Genomic DNA, 22,071 nt, shown 5'->3' with positions numbered 1-22,071 from the left:
TTTTGCAATTGAACATGGGTAAATTTTGACTTGATGGAAGCATTCATGGTGCTATGACCCGAATTTGTAAAAACATCAGGCTCAATATTGATTGTATTTTAGCCTAAGCTGTCATTAATGAAAAAAAAAATAGTATCAGCAAAAAATTGTTCCTGTTAAATGTAACAGTCTGGTTTTATGCCTGTATTTCAGAATTTTCATCAAGAAGTCAAGAAAACAGATGATTCAGGAAGCGTGTTAAGCCTCGACAGTCTTGAGGCTGGAGAACAAAGTGGAAATTACACAACACCAAGTGAATCATCTTTGACTGCACCGTGTGACTGTACCCTCTACAATCCAGACAAATCACTGACCAGGAATAATGGTTTGCTTTATACAGCTCAAAGTACTTCTTCTAAAAATATGCATCTAAATAATTGTGTGAGAAATGTAGCTTCGCAATACTACCACAACTTACCTACTCATGATCTTTTAGCTAAACATAATGTTCTAACTCCTGCTGAACATGTAAACACTTCAGAGGAGGAATCAACTGCTTCTGACAGATCTGGAAAAAATACTGCAGAGTTCTCTACCTCTGGTAAGCAAGAAATCTCTGTAAGCAATGTGTTTAGTTTTCTGCAAAATATAAAAGAAGAAAGAAGCAAGCCATCTTCTGGAACCACTTACACATTAGCCACTTGTCATGCTGTTTTGAATCCCAGCAAAACCTGGGCCAGCCCTGAGTCTATTCCAGGAGAAGGAGTTCAGGATCTGATGCAAGATCAGAGTTTTAAAATGACCCCACAAAAAAGAAATGCATCTGTGCAAACCTCTAGTCAACCTATTGCAACATCTAAAATCTCATTTCCTAATCAGGGATGTTCCACTGGCATTCCCAGCACAGCTGATACATTACCAAAGGACAAAAACATCAGTATGGAGTTTCTAAAATATACCTCAGGAAAAATTACTGTAACAAAGGAAGAAAATATTAAAGGTATTGATTACATTAATCCAGGATCATCTTTATTTCAGGACATACCAAATGCCTCAGTTCTGTGTGATGTTAAACAACAGAATAACAAAGAGGAAGAAAATGGAAATATGATTGAAACTATGTCACTGCTGTCTGATACAGAGTTCAGATCTGGCACTCCTGCACAGCACAAAAACCTGAAAAACAATATTCTTGAAAGAGAAAGAGAAAAGTTTCTTGGTAGTATCTTAAAGAAGGATTGTAAATATGAACCCAGTCATTTCAAAGCTGTGGTTATGAACCACGGGATCAGTTTTGGAACACAGCCCATGTCTTCTATCAGAGACAGTATAGAACTGGCAAAAATTAAAAAGAAAAGTGCAGAAAACAACAAATACAATAGAAAAATCAAATGGTGTGATCAAATTAACCAGATAAGAATAGAAAATAATGAAAAATGCTATGAAGAAAACACCAGTGAAATATCTTCTGCACAGCTGCAATATGTTCAAGCTATAAATAATGCTCCTAAGATTAATTTAAGTATTGTTGCTCAACCTTCAAACCCGATGTTCATAAAAAATCACCAGGAAAACTCTCATATATCAAAACCAAACGTTAATACTGAAGAATCAAATAGAGAATGCACATCTCTGAATATGTTTATGTCTACTGGATCTGTTTCTGCAAAAAAAGCCTGGATGGTATCAAATGATGAAGAAAGTAAACCAGCAGTACATGGTAATAATTCTAAAATTAATGAAGGTAGTCAGCTGAAAAATAGGGCAGAAATAGCTAGAAAAACAATCTCTGCAAGACCCCAGCCAAGATTTATGACTGAGAAGAAAACAGGCACTATAATCCAAGCACAGTTGGCTGCAGAAACCAACAAAACTCGAAAATCTCCAGGGAAATTCCTAGCACCTCACCCACCATCCATACCTCTGCCAAGAAGCAGAAGTGGTGAAAATGCAGCCAGCCCTGGGTGTCAGCCACTCCTGCCTTCAAGTCTTCCAGCAACCGCTACAAGCAGGAATGATTTAAATGAAAGGTATGTTGTGTTAGCAGATCAGGTTTTAAATAGAAACGGTACAGAATACAGTCAGAGTATTACTTGTCATTCTGACTTGTCCACTGTGATTTTTACACCGGGCTGCAGCGTGGCCAAGCACGGACCTTGGGAAAAAAATACTTGTTCTGCAAAGAGTGTTCAGATGAGCGCCTGTCAGGATCATTCAATAACCTGCACTGGAAGAAGACCTGTTAACACAGAAAGTGGATTACATCGCCATCATATCCCAGCAGCTGGAAAAACAAGTACCTCCCGGCAAGGAGTACATAGTGCCCAAGATCCAAAAGGCTCTGCTACTGGTAAGAGTCATGTTTCTGGGTCTGGGGAGGGGGTATGTTCAGACAAAAGTCTATTTCAGTTACATCACGAGTTTGTTTTCAGTTAAAGCATCCAGCCTTTCATCCATTCACACAATATAGGCACTTTTAACAAGTTTTCACCATTTGTCATTGTTATTTCTGTTCTAGAGGTGCCCAGAGGCCTCTCAAACATCAGTATCTTTTTTTAATAGCTTTCTACAATATTAAATGAAAAGGAAGTATTTTCCCTGAGATTATATTCCTGACTAATGAGCAGATGTGACAGGTGCTCTAAGTAATTATATAGAAGGAAGTGACTAAGTTTATGAGCAAGTTTTACAAGGTAGCTGAGAGTTGTAGCTTCTTGTCCAATGGTCACTGATACGAGAGTGAGAGAAGCGCATATCTGCCATGTTTTTCAAATGCTGACAGTGTAAATGCCTAAAATGACTATGTTTTGGTCCTAATAACACAACTAATGCTAAAAAAAAAAAAAGTAAATTAAAAATAAGGAGCTTCTAACAGATTAATTTTGCTCTGCTACAAAGTATGTCTGATTCATAAAGAACTGCAAGAAAACTGAGGACCAGTCTTGCCTTTTATTAAAAGCTAATCTTGGGAACAATATGATGCAGAGATTGATTGGTGAGATAGAGGAAAGAAGCAGAAGAAATTTGGGAAGAATAAACTTTAATCTCCTGGGGTTTACAATTCTAAATAGGTTTCATGCTTTTTGATTTGCCTTGTTTCTTCTCTGCAGCCTGGCTGTATTCTGTGCCTTGGGCACTGATGGCATCCTTGTGCTTGTAATTTGAATATTGTGTGGTGGTTTGCTTCCTTCTGAGGGCTGCAGCTGGAGGCAGAGCTCCTCAGGGCAGTAGACCCTGCTTCAGGGTAAAGCAGCTTTCTAAACCACTTCATCTACTGGGATCACCCCAAGGTCTGGCCATGCAGCTCAAAGATACTTTCTAGCAAAAGTGAATAATTCCCATAACTTAAAAAAAAAAAAAAAATCAAAACAAAACCTAAATTTTATCTACAGTAATACATAGTTTTAAGTATGGAGCAATTCAAAACAGCTCCGTTGTTAAGAGCATACGCAGGTAAATATTCTTGGCCTAAAGCAGGGGTGGGAAACGAGAAATGTTATCTGCTTGTCCATTCCAGTTCAAAGTCAAACAGATGAGCTTAAGATATGTGGGGCTCCAGTTAAAGTATTTGATTTTACATTGGAAATGAATGGAGTCTTGAATTACCACACCTTGCCTCCAGCAGAGGTGCTTGCCTCTTGATGTCCTTATTTGCACATCAGATAAATGAATCAGGAAAGGTACTGGGTCAAAGTTGTGGGCCCTACAAATACTGTCTTCACTGCAACTTAAAATGCTACATCCCCAGTGTCACACAGCTCCAGCTCTTTTAGAGGAAGAGTAACCTCTTTTTAAGATTTGGATGGGGAGCCCTCACTCAGTATCTGCTTAGATTTCATTTTGAAAGTCTTCTTTATTTTAAATATGCTAATAACTCTTAATGACTTGCTATTATTTGTCCCATTGCCTGCAAATGCACATAGATCACCATAGTAGTTGCCCTAAAGTGCTTGCCATAAAAGCTTGAATGCTGCACTGTTCTTGAGTAAAATACCTGCTGTGGCACTGTTACAGAGTTCGGTGAGGTCTGTGAGGACCCTGTAGAAAATGTGATCTGTTGCAATGCTTGGACACATGTACAGAAAGAAAAGGTCAGAACAGGATGAATAAATAAAATTGTCATCCACGAGAATCTTCTTTAATTGGGCTTTAAGTTGTGTATCTTCTTGCTGACACATACTGTATCTGGATGCTATTTTTTTTATCCTTTTTTATTATTTTTAATATCCTTTGGTGTTCAGTCAGTAAAATGCTTTAAAAAGTGTATTCAACATTTACATTGTAACAAATATCAGACCAATTCACGTATTTCTAGTTAAACAAGTATAGAATGCTCAGTATTTCATGCACTTCAAGATATTATTGCTTATTATATTTCTGTCTTACATTTCTCAAAGGAGTCTTTTCCTTGGCAAAGGTCTATCATGTCTTGCAATCGACTTAAATTAGGTGTTGATGCATATCAATAGAGCAACTTTTATTTTTCAGAAAAACATGTGATTATTAATATAAGAATCATAGAATCAGCGAGATTGGAGAAGACCTAAGATCAAGTCCAACTTTTATCCCATGGGGCCAAGGCCACCATAAACCATGCCACTAAGGGCCTCATCTACACATTTTTGAACACCTTTTTTCAGGTAGTTGTAGCGAGTGACAAGGTCTCTCCTGAGCTTCCTTTTCTCCAGGCTGAACAACCCCAGTTCCCTCAGCTGCTCCTCATCAGACTTGTTTTCCAGACCCTTCACCAGATCTGTTGCCCTTCTTTGGACCCACTCCAGCATCTCAATATCTCTCTTGTAGTGAAAGGCAGAAGTTTCTTTTTTGCTTCTTTTAAAATTTCCCCTATATTCAATATAACGTGATCACATTTCTTTCCAGGTGCTATTCAGAACCATGTGTCACATTACAATAGTTCACATATAACTAATGTCAACCTTTTAAAGCTAGTGTGTCCCATGTTCTCACTGATGGCAGCAGCCATATGACTAGTTTCAAATCTGATTCCAGGATCAAGCAATTGTTTTCTTTTTTCTGCAAATAGTAAGAATTCTGCTTTATTAAATAGCACCAAAATAACAACTAGAGAAATAAAATTCTGTTAAAATCACTAATAGACCTCTTGATCTAATTATGAACTGTACATTAAACTGCTCATCTAAATATATATTATGTAAACAAATAGATAATTTATCTTCCCAAGTATAAATCTTGTAACTGCATTTACAAATCAAGTAACTGAACTGAGTTTACAAATGAGAATATAACATCTTGGATATGTGGATTCCCGACTTGCATACGAAAATGCCGATTTGCATCTCAATTTATATCCATGAAAGTTTAATTAAGAAATTACTTTTGATTTTGAAACTTGAGGCTTTAATTTTGAAAAATGTATTATTATACCAGACAAAAGCGAGGTATAGTGTCTAGGATAGGCCTCTATACCCAAGGGAAAATGCAACACAGCAGCGCTGTCTTGAAAATTAGTACAGAGATGCATAAATTAGCGAGATTAACTGTAGAATCCCAAAATGTAGAAACTAAGGTTTTAAACTGCGACTTTGCATTCATATCACACCTGTGAGGCCACACCTTGAGGACTGAGTCCAGTTCTGGGCTCCTCAGTATGAGAGAGATATGGACAGACCAGAAAGTGTCAGGTGAAGGACCACAGAGATCAAGAAGGGACTGGAGCATCTTTTCTAGGAGGAAAGGCTGAGATCTGGGCCTGTTCAGCCAGAGAAGAGAAGGCTCAGGGGGATCTTATCAAAGTCCATAAATATCGAAAAGAAGGTACCACGAAAAGAAGGTACAAAGAGAACAGAGCCAGCCTCTTTTCAGTGGTGCCCACTGAATAGACCAGAGGCAAATGGCACAAACTGAAACACAGGAGGTTCCCTCTGAACATCAGGAAGCACGTTTTTTACTATAATCATGACCAAGCACTGGGAGAGGGTTGACCAGATTGGTTGTGGAGTCTCCATCCTTGGAGATGCTCAAAAGCTGGTCCTAGGCAACTAGCTCTAGGTGGCCTTGTTTGAGCAGGGGGGTTGGACCAGATGACCTCCAGAAGTCCCTTCAAACCTCAACCATTCAGTGATTCCGTGAATCAAATAAACTGTGTGAACTAGTACATGTTTTCTGCACAGTGTAATCTTAACAAACGTTGAATCTATTATGGTATACAATATAGCAACTTGGCAATGTTGGACTTTAGACTTCATGACTATACTCTAAATGCAACTTATTTTCTAAAACATCAGGGTTTGGGACATTATTCGATATTTGTTATATCACAGTTCACTGTTCTTTCTTCCTTTTACTTGGCAAGACCACCTTGTATTTTTGCACAGACCATCTTTGTTATCTGGGATTCAACACTGGCCTTCACTTAACCTGCTTATAAATGTTCACATATAATTCACATCTGTATCATGTAGTCCTATGCTAACTGAAATTAAATATACCTTAGAAGTGCCTGTTTGTCTCTTCACTGTAAGAAAATACATTTAGTGAGATCAAAGGTAAACATACTCAAGCTAAACATCTAAATTTGGACAGAGATGTTTACTCATCATTATTAGTTTTGCTACTCCTATCTTTATCATGTTTTTACATATTTTTGGGTTTCTTTTGTATGCATGTCATTTAAGGTGTCACTCCTGTTACAAGAAAAAAGCAGGTTTTTGACAACCATGAAAATAAACATAGAGGTTTTCCAGAATACAGAAGCCAAAGTACAGCCTCTAAAAGATGGAAACCTACTCATCATGTACAGGTAAATATTAAATATGATAAAAAATAAAAAGCTTATTTATCTTGGAAAAGGAAAGAATTTCAGGAATATCAAAGATTTGTTCAGTGTCACACAATTTTGAATCAATGTGTTTGGTCAACTTGCTGTCACTGCTAATGGAAAGAGTAAAACCAACTAGAATACATCACTATATTAGTATATACTAATATTTTTGCACTTGAAAACAATTAATAATATGAAATAATAAACAAAAATGTTCAGAAAGCAGTATAGTTACATTAAATTATACTTGAAATATTATTATATTTTTAATAGAATTTGCTCTGTACTGTCCAGGTGAGTCCTGATCAATCTACATTTGATCCAGTACAAACCAGGAATAACACCTACAAGTCTGATGAAGGTATAGTAACACATCTCACTTCAATTCTTTGTATACATAAAGTAGTGATATAATATATCCACTGTGTAACATCACTTGTCTCTTTTGGTATATCACAGAATCAAAGAATGGTTTGGGTTGGAAGGGACCTTAAAGCTCATCCAGTTCCAATCCCCTGCTACGGGTAGGGATACCTTCCACTAAACAAGGTTTCTCCAAGCCTTGTCCAGCCTGGCCTTGAGCACTGCCAGGGATAGGGCAGCCATAGATTCTCTGTGCAACCTGTGACAGAGCCTCACCACCCTTACAGTAAAGAATTTCTTCCTGATGTCTAGTCTAAATCTGTCAGCTTAAAGCCATTCCTCCTTATCCTGTCACTACATGCCCCTGTAAGAAGTCTCTCTCCAGCTTTTTTGTAGGTCTCCATAAGGTACTGGAAGACTGTTATAAGATCTCTCTGGAGCCTTCTCTTTTCCAGTCTGAACAAGCCCAACTCTCTCAGTCTGATTTCATAGAAGAGGTGCTCCAGCCCTCTGATCATCTTTGTGGCCTCCTCTGGACTCACTCCAGGAAATCCATGTCCTTCTGGTATTAGGGATCCCAGAGCTGGATGCAGGGCTGCAGGTGGGGCCTCACCAGAGAGGAGCAGATGGAGAGAATCACCTCTCTGCTGGTCATGCTCCTTTTGATGCAGCCCAAGATACACTTGGTTTCTGGTCTGTGAGAGCACACACCTGGCTCATACTGAGCTTCTTATCAACCAGCACCCCCAAATCCTTGGGCTGTTCTCAATCCATCCTTTACCCAGTCTGTATTGGTGCTTGGGATTGCCCTGACCCAGGTGCAGGGACTTTGCAGTTGGCCTTGTTGAACTTCATGAGGTTTGCACTGGCCCTCCTCTTGAGCCTCTCAGTGATGCTAAGAAAGGGTAGTTTGTTGTCTAGACTTTTTTTTTTTTTTTTTAGTGGAAATGTAATATATGGCATCATGTGTCATTACATGGATGGTTTTATAAATGTATTTCAACATATGCTCAAATTTCATTCCATTCCTGTTTGTATTTACCTGTATCACAGCTGTATGTATCACATGTAACTGTACAAGATGGACAGTTATTGCTTGCTATCATTACGTATTTCTGAAGTCAGTAGAACTTGTTCCAGTGCCAATTGTAAGGTGCATGACTGATCTTAATTATGTAATTTTCTAACATATCATGCTTCTTGGCTTTGCCACCTTTTTGATCTTTTAATGTGAATGTTGTGTGTTTCACAAACCTATAGTAATGAAAGCAAGCAGTATATTTAAAAATCATGAGCTCTTCTTGTTTGAAGTTACCCCTGTAATCTCTTCAGTTTCAGAGAGCACCATTCAGTTTCTCATGGCAGAAAAACTAGCAAGTGGACCTCTTGCAGAGGATGAAATCCTGGCAGCCTTGGGAAGTGTGCAACCAGCCAGCTGGTCCTTATTGCCTAACAGGGCTCCGTGTCCAGGCATGAGTGCACTTTCAGTAGAAGAAATGAGGATTTTGCAGTCTCTTGATTGTCTCAATCAAAGGCTACAAAGTAAGTTTGATAATAAAGAGGATCTTGCATCAAGCAATTAAGTAATTTTATATTTTGTTGTCATAGATTAATTTGAATTGAAAACATGAATCCTGTGATAGAATTTTTTCCTCTATTTTCTTATTGTTATTATTATTGTTATTAAATGCAGCAAACAGTAGATCAAAGTCATTAAACCTTTCTTAAAGTAAATTAAATTATTTTAAAATAATGGTGACTTTGTCATGGTCAAAAAACCTATTCAAAATGTGACTGGAGGACACCTTCAGAAAATGGCTTAGCCCAACTGTAGCTGTTGTTACTAACAGATGTTTGTCAAAATTGTTCTTTAAATATTTTTCAGATGTATCAGCTTCACTTGGGAATCTGTTCCAATACTCATCTGTCTTTCTTTTTTTTCCAATTATTTTTGCAAATAATTGTCCTTTATATTCTGTATCTTGTCTTTTTGCAAATGTACCCTTTATAATGAATGGATTTTCATTTTCTTTCTTCCAGTTTTTAGAATGTTCATCTTCTCTGTGAATTCTTAAAGATAACAGATACTGAGTTCTGAGATTGCTGAAGCCAAATCTGCATGTTTAAATGAATATCACTTGCTTAACTATTTTAAAAAGTCAAACTTAACCAAAGTGTTCTCCAGCCTGTTCTTTCCCTTTGCCAGGCTGATTTTCTTACCTGCTCTATTCTGGTGCTTTTTACATGAGGTGTCCCTATCACAGCTTTCATTTCGCTGAAGGGTATGGGGGAAAGCCTGTACTTGTTCTTGATAGTTACTTCTCTCCATTGCTTAGTTAGCTAACATTTCATTTGTATTCCAATTGTAACTACCATACCCATAGAACAAACTTCTATCATCTTTTGCTTCTCTATCTAATGGTTAATATTTGCTTTGATCTACATGATCATATGGGTCTTTGACAAACACTGTAATTGGTTTGACATAGTTTCTGTATTTCTGTGTTCCATCCTGTATTTGAAATCAGGGGGACCTTGTGACTTAGTCCATGTGGTCTCTCCACTGGACTGCTTGGCTTCCCATATCCTTGGAATAACTTCTGCTTGCCATTTCTGCAGTTTATGGAACTGCCAACTCTTCTGAGTTTTACATTTTCCTTGAACTATTTTCATATGAAATTTTACATGCCAATTATTGGAATTTATAAGAGTCTGCTTTCTTGAAGTCCATTGATTTTATTATTCTATTACTTTTCCTTCTAAGCTGCACCATTTCATGACCAGGTTACCCAAGTTTACCCCCTTATTGACTAGAGTCAAACTAAACCAGGGCTTATTAAGATTCTGCACACTATCCATACATTTCTACATCAAATGGTGGATTGCTTGACTTTGAGGAAAAGGGTTTCAGTTTCCTGTAAACTGCAACAGCAGAGTAAAAGGTTTTTGCAGCTGCTTAAAAACTTTCTGCAGCTGTAGCTTACAATTCCTGCTCCCATCAAAGTGGCTCAGAATTTCATTACATCATAGCTCATAGTTATTGCTTCCAGGCAAATAGAAGTGAAGAATTCTGTCTTTTGTCATTGAGGAGTTGTATGATGTGCTTGGGTTAAGAAAGTAGATATGAAAAGAGAAATACAAGAAAACAGAAAACAAATTGTTGTATAAATAACAGAGAAATGAGAAATAAATAGAAGCAAAGGTAAATGTAGCAAAAGAACTGGAAGAAAGCCGGAGTTTGCAAAGTGTGAAAACTATGAAAACTGTAAAGAACATGAAACAGTGAAAGAATCATTGGAGTTAACTGATTGCAAATGAACTGTGAAAATGAATGTAATACATATATATAAAAAAGTGTAACTCATAAGTTTAATTAGCTTTCTTAATTATTCAGGGATTAAAATTGGTAGTAAGAAGCTGGGAAATTTTATAGGTAGACTTACAGGACATGTAAGTACATGTAAGTACATACCTGTTAGTAAGTAAAGTGGTGTAAGTACTTTCATGTCATGTAAGCACATTACTTTTTTAAACCACAACCTTTTTGAACCCCAATTTTTGGCTTGTTTTCACATTATGAATTAAGTGGCGAAAATTGTGTACCTTAATAACGGTCCTTTTAATGAATAACAGTTACTCATCTACCAGTCTAAGTCTGGAATTTTTGCTGCCAGCTTAGGGTGGCTGCCATTCTTTTCTCTAGCTTTAGATTTCTTTTTACTGACACTAAATTTTATGTTCAGATAATAATATCTAGCTGCAAATCTTAAAAATGCAGACACAGCTTATACTTCAGCAACTGTTGGTAGGGGAAAAAGGAATAGTGCTGTTAAGCTCCATTTTGACAATGTTTGGGAAATTTTGTGTTGAATATTTGACTGTGAATCGTATTTCTATTGTATATTTGGTTTACGTAATATTTATTATTTACTTTTATGCTATTTTTAGATGTTCAAGAAGCCATTACTAGAAACCTATCTGCTTCAAATATTTTGCAGATAATCACCCCTTTAGTAAGTATCTAATTTAAGTATGTTCAGCTTTCATTCCTACAAACTGACTTCTTGGCTTATTTCATAATAAAAATATAATTGAAAATATTGACTTCAATCTGCTGATTGGACTGACAATTTGATATTTATATTTACTCTACAAAAGAAACCAAACACGTATGAGCTTTGTAATACTGTAAGCAGACATTAGGTTTCTATCAAACTGCCTCATGCTCTGGCTTCATTTTCCTTTTGGAATTTGAAGACACTTGCAAAGTCCCAGAAGTTCCAAGAACTTCTAAGCAATAATAACTTAGCATGGTCCATTTAAACTATATATAGCTCATAATTAATTTGTATTTCTTAATAATGTAGAGAGGAAATGGGGAGTGGTGCATGGTGGTGTATAAGATAATTGGTAATACAGTGAATTTTGACTTTGACCTGCAGATATGCCATGTTCCGTAAGTGACAGGTATTACCTTTCTTCAATTACCGTTTGTATTTTATTTCATACATGTCAATGTGAAACAAAATAGTCATGATATTTAGAACATAAAGAGCTGAATCAGCAGATTAGTGTCTGAAGTGTAAAATTTACACTTCAAAGTTCAGTTTATAATGCAGGAGTTAGTATTTATAATTCTGTATTATCAGTCTCCTCTTTTACTATATATTTGTACCAAGGAAAAAAAATAGATGACTCTAAACTTCATACTTTATATACTTTCACATATTTCATTTACTGGATAAACTGTTACCAAAACTGCTAGAGAAAGTTCTCTTTATACAGAAGGCTTTTGCCACTTACTGAGTTTGAGACTAAAAAAAAAATGGAAAGAATCCAGGCTCCTACATTCAAAATGATTGCCTTGTTTGAAGTGGGACTGTAAAAAGAACACAGCATATAATTACCTCTTGTCTTGTGAATCCTAGTATTAGGTGTGATTTAGAACCTCAGCTTCATCTCCCCTGCCTCCTGTCTTTTAAATGTAATTGTTATGGCTAAGCAACTTGTGAATTTTCTATTTTTCATCAATTAGTGTAACACAGCTACCTTTATCGGATCTGTGTTTTACTGAAACATTTCCCAGCTTTCTTCATACCCTGTCCTACTTAAAAAAGAGCTGTTCCCTCACCAGTGCATTTTCCTGGCTTTCAGTAGTCAGACTTCCTGGCTGGCTGGTCTGTGACAAAAGCTTTCTCCTTCTAATTCTTCATCTACAAGATCTTTGATTCATGAATAAGATACAAACAGTAGACATTACTCAGGCTGTCCAGTCTTTGGAAGTGTAAGTTTTCTAATGGACATTTTAATCCCCTTTGTTCCCTACAAGTATATATTTGGGCGTTTAAACTCAATGTGCAGTAAACGTATGTACTCGTGTACAGCTGTACATACACTTTCAGATCCCAGGCACTGGCCTGCAATTCTTCTTGCTGATAAGAGTAAACTATTGTCATACAAGTTCCCAGATGCAGAAAAAGTATAGCTGACTGAGATTTTCATCAAATCTTCTGCTAGGAGAAGCAAGGAGATTTGAAATTTTTACTTCACCAAGAGAGCAACCTGCTTCAGCTCTCCTAGCTTCAGAACATCAACATGAAGTGTAGATATTCACCCAGTAATGTGTGTGAATGACATTGTATGCTGTAATACCAACCCCTCATTATTCTCTGTGTTATTATAGAGCGTTCAGCAGTGTATCTCCTCCCCTTTGGCACACGCGGCGACAGCCTCCCAGCAGTAGCACAGTGCCTCAGGTAGCCGTCAACTGCAGCTGTATAGAAGATTCTGACAGTGTCTGCTCCAGGATATTGCACGTGTACATACTTTCTACGTAATGCATGTACCATCTGACACTACAAAATTAGCAACAAAATAAAGATGAAAGCAGTAAAATAGTAAAAAAATAGTAAAACAAGCAGTAAAACAATTGACTGGTAAGCACTGTTAGGATAGTTAACTGTATTTTATTATGCACTTTACTGTAAAATTTATTTAAAACTCCTGTCTGCATTGTCACATTGGTTCTAGATTAGAGGCCTTTTTTCAGTTAACTAACATGATACCTAAATCTGTAAAGTTAGTTACTACGGAGTGGTAACTTTTAACTTCCTCCCTTTGCCCTTCCTCTGCTGTTTCAGTGCAAAGTAGATAAACATTGAAAAAAACTGTAGAAGGTGTATGCAGTGCACAGAATCAGAGAAGCAATAAAAGCAAATTACTAACTCTCTGGATTTTTAACTCCTTATTAGATGCTTGATTTTCTGTTTGTATCTATATAGTAAGAATTGTGAGGTTTGTCTGGGGATGTAAGATACTTCTGCCAGGGATATGCCTGTACCCCACTCAGTGTTGTTGCTAATCTTGGTTACAGTGTACAGGAGCATAGGGGAGTTGTATTTCAGAAGCGGGCTCAGTGCTTTACCAGGGGAATGGTGTTTCTCTGAAGAGAATATACCTTCCCAAAAGAAGCAACTAAATGACTATAAACTTTGTTATTCCCCATCATACCAAGATCATCGTACCATTATCTTTGTTAAGTGCCTCCATTGCTTAGGAAGTAACCAGCCTGCAAAAGGGAGAGAAAAGGAAAATTATAACAAGACAATTTATCAGGGGATTAGAGCTGGTGTGTAGTATCAGCCAAGAATAAGGTGAGCTACATGTGTAGTGAATAGTCAGCACCTGAAATTTTACAAAGGAAGATTAGGATAAGATTGATTTTTTTCAATACAATGGTTTGAAGAATGGAATGATGCTGTGGTTCTAGTTAGGCATTGCAATGCCTTGGGAGGAAAAATCTGATAGACTGAAAGCGGCAGACTTCAGTCTGGAGCCTGTTAATATGAACTGTATTTAGACATCAATATCGCAGAAAGTTGTTGTCTTACACTCGCTGCTGCTGTCTGTCCTGACACTGCTGACAGAAAAGGGAAGCTTCAGCTGCAGTTCATGTGCCTAAAGGATTCTGATGGATGTCAGTGCTTATTGGGACCTTGGTGCTCAAATACATGTAAAATCCCTAGCAAAAGAGATTTGTGTATCCTCAGAGCAAATGAACAAAGGCCTTCTGAGATAGAACTCAAAACTGGTTTGCACTGAAAATACTGAGCCCTTACATCTCTCTTTGTATGCAGTACACTGCAACATTCCAGTACGGCGAGTATTTAATATTTAAATAGTGAGGAAAAGCCTCCCCACAGAGATTAAGAGAGGGGAAAGCAAACAATCCAAATACCAGAGGCCATGGATCAAAACCAGCCCTGCTAGTCAGCAAGCCAGAACACCAGCTTGACCAGGTTTGTTCTCCAGTTACTGGGTTTAGGTGGCAAAAGCAAAACCCATGAGTCAGCTTCCGCAATTACACAGTGGGACTGCAGTCAAATACAGGTGCCTGCATTTACTTTTCTAGGAAAATATTTTCAAATTAGTTATTTCTTTTAGGGTCATAGGCTTCAACTCGGAGACAATCACCTTGTTTCTTAGATCACTTTGGCTCTCTTGACAATGCTGAAGGCTAGTTGTTGGTTAGGTGTCCAGCCAGTATCACTCTCAGGCACCACAAACATGCACTGCAAGAGTGTGCGACCCACAGGTAGCTCCTGGATTCTGAGCACTTGCAAAGAGCTGACAAAGGCTTTTGTTCCCATTAGCTGAGGGTTATTTGGAAATAAAATAAAAGGCTTAATTTTATTTTCCAAGTATGAGGAGAAGTAACTCTTAAAATCTATCTAGTTTAGATGTGAACATGCTAGAATTTGTGTACTTTTGATTTCTTTCAAAACCTCTTTCCTCTGCCTACCATTTTTCCTGCCTTTTAAAGAAATTAGTTCATATTCTTTCTACAATGACATTTTAGTATGAAAAGAAAGCATGAAAACCAGGTTAAAGTTAACACAAAACTTTAACCAGGTTAAAGCTTAAATACAAAACACCCACAAAGCTGCTCTAAATGTGCACCATTGTGCCAGATTTTCAACATGATTGAATGCCTGTAGGGATGGTTTCAGGTGAAAGCACACCTCCATGCTTTTACATGCCAATGATCCCCAGAAATATCCATGTATCCTCAGCACATCTCTCCCATGTGACCAACTGTACTTTAAGCAAAAGGCTAAAGGCCAACAGGTCACATGAAGTTGCACAGGGAATTCAGAGCACAAACCTGATATTTCAAGGATAAAATTAAACTTTCATATTTCACAAAAATCATTCTTCTTCTCTCAAAGATTTTACTGCTTTACATTCAGACACCCTCCTTAGTCTCATTTGCTTCTTGAGCTGCAACACTGAGTAAACTGCCCCATGCATAAATCATGGGTTTACTGGGGAAATTTACCTGTGGCATAATCTTTTATTTATATGACTGCAATGCCCCAGAAAGCTTGATTGTGATGAGCACCGCACAAAGCCAGGCTTGCAAGAAAGCAGTAAGGCTCCAGGATCAAATGAAGGCAAGATTTCAGCAGGAGATGGCAGCTCCATAGCTCTTCCGTGGCAGGATGGGCTGTGTAATGACAAACCCATTCCAGTTTTACTCAGGACAAGTTACAATAGCTGAGTGTTCAAGGCCAGGGTGGACAGAGCCTTGAGTGACATGGCTTACTGTGAGGTGTCCCTGCCCATGGCAGGGGGGTTGGAACTTGATGATCTTAAGGTCCTTTCCAACCCTGACTATTCTGCGATTCTATGATACAAGGCAGCAGTCAGGAAGAATGTCCCAAATGGGCTGCAAATGGCAGTGGAGCAGAGCCAGATGAGGGCAGACACTGCCAGGGCAAGGCCAGGGTTAGAAGAAAGGGGTTGAATTAACACCATCTTTACACCCCATCATGTGTTTGCAGTGTGTGATAGCACCCTTGCCAAGGTCCACCTTCTCCTGCATCACCTGTGCAGCAGAAGATGCCAGGAGAAATATTATCTGCCTCTACATCACAGGCTGGCAGCCACCACCCACCCCAGTGCCTGCAGCGTGGTTCTGAGGTGGCAGGAGGCAATGGACCTGGGGCCTTCTCTTCAGGACAAGAAGGGGCTCTGCCTGCTGTTGGCTCTTGAGGCAGTGGTGATTCCACAAGGGTGCTGTGGATGTGGGGTTGGTGAAGCTTCAGCCAAACAGGGACTATGTATGTGCTCAGTGCTGGCAGGGACAGGCAGGGAGACATGGACTGGTTGGACTAGAGCTGGAGCTGCTATGGCAGCCTGGGGTTTCTGAACAAGACTCTGAATCTCCATCCTCTTCTGGAGCTTTCTGCCAGCCAGGGGCATCAGGCAGCAGGGGCCTTACCTGTGCTGGTTGATCAGGTCCTGGTGGTGGCAAGAACTGCAGTGGTAATGGGAGAGAAGAGGGAGACTGGGAGAGGCCAGAGACCTTCCTCCTTCAGCCACTGCTCCTGGCCAAGTTGCTTTCATTGGGAAGAAGTATGTTCTGTAGCTACCGGATTCACTGGTTAACAGAACATCAGCCATGTGAAGGGATGAAGGCCTTTGCAGAGCCATGACTGACAGCTGTGCTCCATGTTTCAAGCATCTTAAACACTGTTTTGCAGTCAAAAGGGGCACAAGTGAGCCTTTATGACAGCAAACTTTGGTGTGAAATTGCAGCAGTGAACACTGCTGTTCTGTACAGACACAGGCTGTTAGGACTGAGGGTACCTCAAAGCATTTGAGACTAAAGGGCTCCCTTGAAATATGCATTTACCTGCACAAGGCCAGTATTCAGTACACAAGTCTTGAGCTGTGTGGCAGAAGCTGTAGTAAACCTCCTGCTGGGGAGGGAGAACATGAGTGCTGCTGTCAGATTCTGCAGACCAAAGGGGAATGACAATGCACGTTAGTAATCAGCAAAATACGGGCAGAGTGAGTAGGAGGACTGCCACCTAAAACATGGCTATGGCTGGGTGGAAATAATCAGCCTCTCTTGTCATCAAACACACTGAAACACTTCAATCTGCTCAATCAAGTATACGGGAGGTTCTGTATCCTTCAGTCATTCTCATCAGAATATCCATAATGGCCTGGCTCATAACGACTCTTGCTCCAACACCGCTGCTTTTGTAAGAGATAATTCACCCAGAGTGAATTTGACCCCATATAACTAGCAATGACTCCACAGTGTTTTTGGAATTGTATTTCAAATCATAACCACAGGATTCCTTCAATACTGAATATAAATCCCAAGCCAGCAACAATGGTGGCAATGATCCAGGTGACAGAAGTGGCTGTGGGTGACAGAAATCTACATATAAAGTCTCTATTATTGTATATATTAACTTTGTGTTTATTTTGAGAAGGAAGGAATTGCTCAACATTTTTCTTTAATCTGTATCCAATAGTTCATGTTCTTTCAGAGTGACAGGAAAAGAAGAAACAGAGAGAAAGAAAAAGAGAAAAAGAGAAAAAAAAAAAAAAAAAAAAGAGGTCCAGAGGAGGGCCGTGAGGATGATCAGGGGACTGGAGCAAATGAAAGTTGGGGCTGTTCAGCCTGGAGAGGAGAAGGCTGTGTGGAGACCTCATAGCAGCCTTTCAGTATCTGAAGGGGGCCTACAAGGATGCTGGAGAGAGACTCTTCATCAGGGACTGGGCACAAGGGGAAACAGATTTAAACTTGAACAGGGGAAGTTCAGGTTAGATGTAAGGACGAAGTTCTTTACTGTGAGGGTGGTGAGGCACTGGCATGGGTTGCCCAGGGAGGTTGTGAATGCTCCATCCCTGGCGGTGTTCAAGGCCAGGTTGGACAGAGCCTTGGGTGAGATGGTTTAGTGTGAGGTGTCCCTGCCATGATGCAGTCAGGTAAAAATGCCACTAGAATGGACCATTGTCTGTTATTTGATGGTCATTGAAGAACTGTGACATTAAGCTGAAATAAATGAAAACATTTATTTCTAAAGAAGAAAATGCTCTGAATAAACTTACTACTCAGCAAAGTGTTTTGGTTAATGAAAAAAAAAATCACTGAAGTTGAAATATTTCTGTTTGTATTTAAAAGTCTGACATTTTTCTTCAGTATCAGGTTTTGAGTCTAAAATCAGCTTGATCAGATTAGCTATGTGAAATGTTTTTCTTCAGGTCTATTTAAATATTTTGGTAATTTCTTGCCAGTAGAAATTATTTCCCCTTCTGATTTCTCAGTTTGGCCATATAATAAAAAGCAAAAAGCATTTGCATGATCTATTTAAGTGGTCTGAACACTGTTCTAGCTGTAGGCAAAGGGTTTGGCACTGGAAAACATGACCCTTAGAGATCATATGGTTGGTTTGCTGGAGTTATTTTCTCTTAGCTATCTGTGTCGCAACACTGACCTCTGTTTTGTAGCCAGCCCATGCCCACAGACTCCCTTTGGAGAACAGAGCTGTGTGGTGCTGCTTTGCACAGCTGCTGTGGCAGTACCAACATAGATGGTCTCAGTAGCTAACAGCTCAGGGAGGTTCCAGCTGGGAGTATGGGGGGAAGCACAAGTATTTACATGTACCTTTTACGATACTACTCTTAACAGCAGTCAGAACTAGGGAGGCAGACCACAGGTTGCTAAGGGTGACCCTCATTTGCTTCCTGCAGACTGAGTCCTACCTGAAATGAAAGGTGGCTTGGCTGAACAGAGAGCTTGGGCGTTTGGGTTAAGTGTATCATGGCCTACATCTGGTGGAGCTGAAGAGCAAGCTTGGGAATTCTCCGACAGCTCCTAAACCAGACTTAATAGAGTAAGTCTTCCCCCTTTTTCTTGGATTGCTAGAAAACTGGATGAAAATGTGAAAGCAATTATGTCCTTCAGACCTCTTGAAATTACTGCACCATCTGCACCCTGGGACTAAGTCCCTCTTTCTGACTGCCTGTGACCATCAGAAGGGATCTGCTTTCCGAAGCAGAATGTGCTTGTGGGACAGCAGAGGATTGCACGCACAGTATGCCTCTGCAGACACAGCTAAACCTTCCAATTCAATGATCTTGTTACACATATGTGTGCTTGTCTTCTAAATGGATGGACATATATAGGGCATATATAAACAAATTCTTAATCCTTAGCAATTAGCGCTGCTTCTGAGAGTGATAGACACAATAGTTTTTGTTTTGCGATTTCAGGACGTGGCACACTATAATGCAAGCTTCTGTGCTGATGCTGCTGCTGCAAAAATACCCTGCTACGAAGGGGGGATTTGTCTTCATTTGAGAGGGGGTTGTAGGCCAAATATGGCCCAAGCCTGTTTGATAGTTCTCTGGTAAATGAAATGATGACAATCCTCTTGTGACTAGGAAACATTCCAGAGCTGGGGTGTAGGGTTACACAATGGTACAGTGTCTTGCCCCTGATTTATAATTTGAGAAGCAGATTGCGTTCAGACAGAATGTGAGTTGAACAATGAGGTTTCTAGTCCTGATCTCATTAACAGAGATTTATACCAAGAGGCTATTGTATCTTGCTCTTTTGGTTTGCCATGCCAGCAAACATTCATAAAGTTATTTAAAAAAGAAAGCTTCTGTCACACACTTAGGTCAGAAAGTTCTCAGGAAAATAGCTAGTCAAACATAGAGTGGTCTCAATCTGCATTTACAGTGTCTTATGTTTCTGGCCTTAATAAGTCTCAAAATGATTACAGGATCAAACCTCACACTCAAGCTTATTACATGTAAAGATTTATGGAGGCACGGCTTAAAATGCCTTTTCACATATTTATGTTTCCTGACAGTTGAGTCACTCTAAGATAGCTTATTATTTGCAAATAATACATAATCACTGAAAGAATGGTCTTCGAGAGCAGAAGAACCATTAGTGGGTGGAATAACAATAAAATCCTGAGAGCTGCTTTTCCTCCTGCTACCCCAGAGCCTCTCTGCTAAATAAAGGGATGTAAAGACATGGCCTGGAACCTCCTCTTCACTGACAGTCGAGTAGTCATCATGCATGCAGAACATTAATTAATATTTCAATAATGCTGCTGGACAATTTTGTCTGACCACCAGTAAGAAGGAAATAGAGGTTCTTTTCCAGTCTGACCAGTAGAAAACAGGCTCTGAAGCCTGCAGTCCAATTCTGCTGCCTCAGCAGGAGGCTGTCTCGGAGTGTCACAACAAAAGATGAAGTCACACAGAGCGCAGCAAAATCCAGCACAGCTCTTAGGAGATTAAAGAACAGCATATCTGGAATACAGGAGTCTTCTGGCTTCAAAGTCACTAAATGCCACCCAGCTGTCATCACCGCTTTTTCATTCTCCTGTGAAACATGGACACTTTATCATTATCAAGGCGTTTGACTTCCCAATTCCACCTGCAATGACTTTTGTGCTGTTGCTGGTATAAATAAGCACACAGTGCAATCAGCCTGTTATTCACGGTCCTGTCAAATATTGAGTGCTGTAGTAATACTCCCATAAGTTCTGTTTTCCCAGGCAGCTGGTGAACATGTCGGAGGAGAGGCTGCTCAACCCCAGATTTGATGGCCAGTTTGCATATATTAAACAGCTGAGAGTAGGTGAGGAGACAGGGCAGCAGAAACACTTGAGGCAAATCTTCCCATGGCAGCCATCATGGCAAATGCTGCTAAAGAGCATCTACTGTTGCAGGGAATCTGATCAGCCACATCATACATAGAAACAAAGAGAGTAACACCGTGCAGAGCAGTAGCATGGGGGAAAGTGGGTGTTGTGAAGATTGACAGCGATGTCTTTGGTATGTTTGATTTATTCTGTGAAAATAAGACGGTTTCTCCCCAGTAAAGGTACAACAGCTGAGTCTTTTCATGTTGAATTAGCAACAGAGATCATCCCTCTGTCCTGATGTGGGACTGTAGCTAGACTGGTCTCCTCTGCCTGAACCCCTTGTAGAGATTAAAAGAAATAATGCAACATCCTTCCAATCAGCTCCTGGCCTCTCTGTTATAGAGCTTTTTTTTTTTTTACCTTCATTTTTTAAACAGATTTTGAAATGGATTCAGCTGCATGTCATGTACCTCTGCTCTCTGGTGGGTCTGGGGAGCTAGGAACATCTTGCTCACTTTTTCTGTGCTATTCATTGTTTTGTAAGCTTTTCCTGTCAGGGTTCAGACTGCGCTGCACTAGCAGCTTTTCTATCTTGCTAATGACTTGCTGCTGAATGCCAGACAGACCAAATATGGCATAATTAGGACAGAAATGGATGACATTTTCTAAGGCAATATGTGAATGATAAGCTTTAACTAACTTTGGCAGTCTTCTTCTTAATCCATACCTTTTTCCCTTTGGCTGAACGTTCAGTGTTAAGTGGCAGAAAAATGTGAACCTTTCCCCCCCCCCCCCCCCCCCAATTTATTAACTATTTTTTATCCCCCACAATAGCCACACTTTCCATAAATCTTTTTTTTCCATCAAGTAAGTTCTCCTTTACAAGTTTCCTATCCAAAGCGCTATTGATTTCTACCATTTTACACTTCCTCTGGTACAAAGAGCTGGAAGACACAATCAAGAGTTTGTCTATTCCAGCTACTCAGGCTCTGTCAAGGTGCAATGATCTGAGGAAGCAATGCTTAAAGCAATGCATCCTATGTTAAATCTTCAGAATAAAAATAGTTTTGTCCTCCGTGTTTCCCTTCTTGGAAAGCTCTCCACTCACACCTTCCTACTGCAGCACTTACCAGCTGACCACCAAGCCACCCTGCTGAAAAGTGCACTTTCCATGTTTCTGAGGACCTATTCCCAGAGTGGGAAGAGCAAGGCTGAGTTTATGCAGGAGGATGCTATGCAGAACCTTCTGACTTTAGCTTGTAATTAAGCTCCACAACGTGTTTTCATAAATCATATTTTGTATTCACACACTCAACCAAAATGATAAGAACCATATTATCAGATCCACACGCTTTGATTCTGAAACATATAAACTTGCAGAAAGGATCCTGTTAGTAAAAGCAAATTGTTACGGCAAACTGTCTGAGGGACTGCTCTGATCATTAGACCCCTACACAA

General features: G+C 39.4%; 1 protein-coding gene across 1 annotated transcript in view; it reads left to right on the top strand.

Moving 5' to 3' along the window:
* CEP126 (centrosomal protein 126) overlaps window positions 1–13,028 on the top strand; it is a 41,163-nt gene extending 28,135 nt beyond the window's left edge. Inside the window, 4 exon segments of the mRNA XM_061457826.1 lie at window positions 193–2,329; window positions 8,477–8,686; window positions 11,093–11,157; window positions 12,828–13,028. Of these exon segments, the coding sequence (XP_061313810.1) occupies window positions 193–2,329; window positions 8,477–8,686; window positions 11,093–11,157; window positions 12,828–12,887 (2,472 nt within the window). The 3' untranslated portion in view covers window positions 12,888–13,028.
* Window positions 13,029–22,071: the final 9,043 nt, after the last annotated feature.

Source organism: Pezoporus flaviventris, unplaced genomic scaffold, assembly GCF_033815535.1.
Source record: "Pezoporus flaviventris isolate CSIRO_AGI_PZ_B2104156 unplaced genomic scaffold, CSIRO_AGI_Pfla_v1 ptg000025l, whole genome shotgun sequence".
Lineage (NCBI taxonomy): Eukaryota > Metazoa > Chordata > Aves > Psittaciformes > Psittacidae > Pezoporus > Pezoporus flaviventris.
This window is presented reverse-complemented; position numbering and strand designations above follow the sequence as displayed.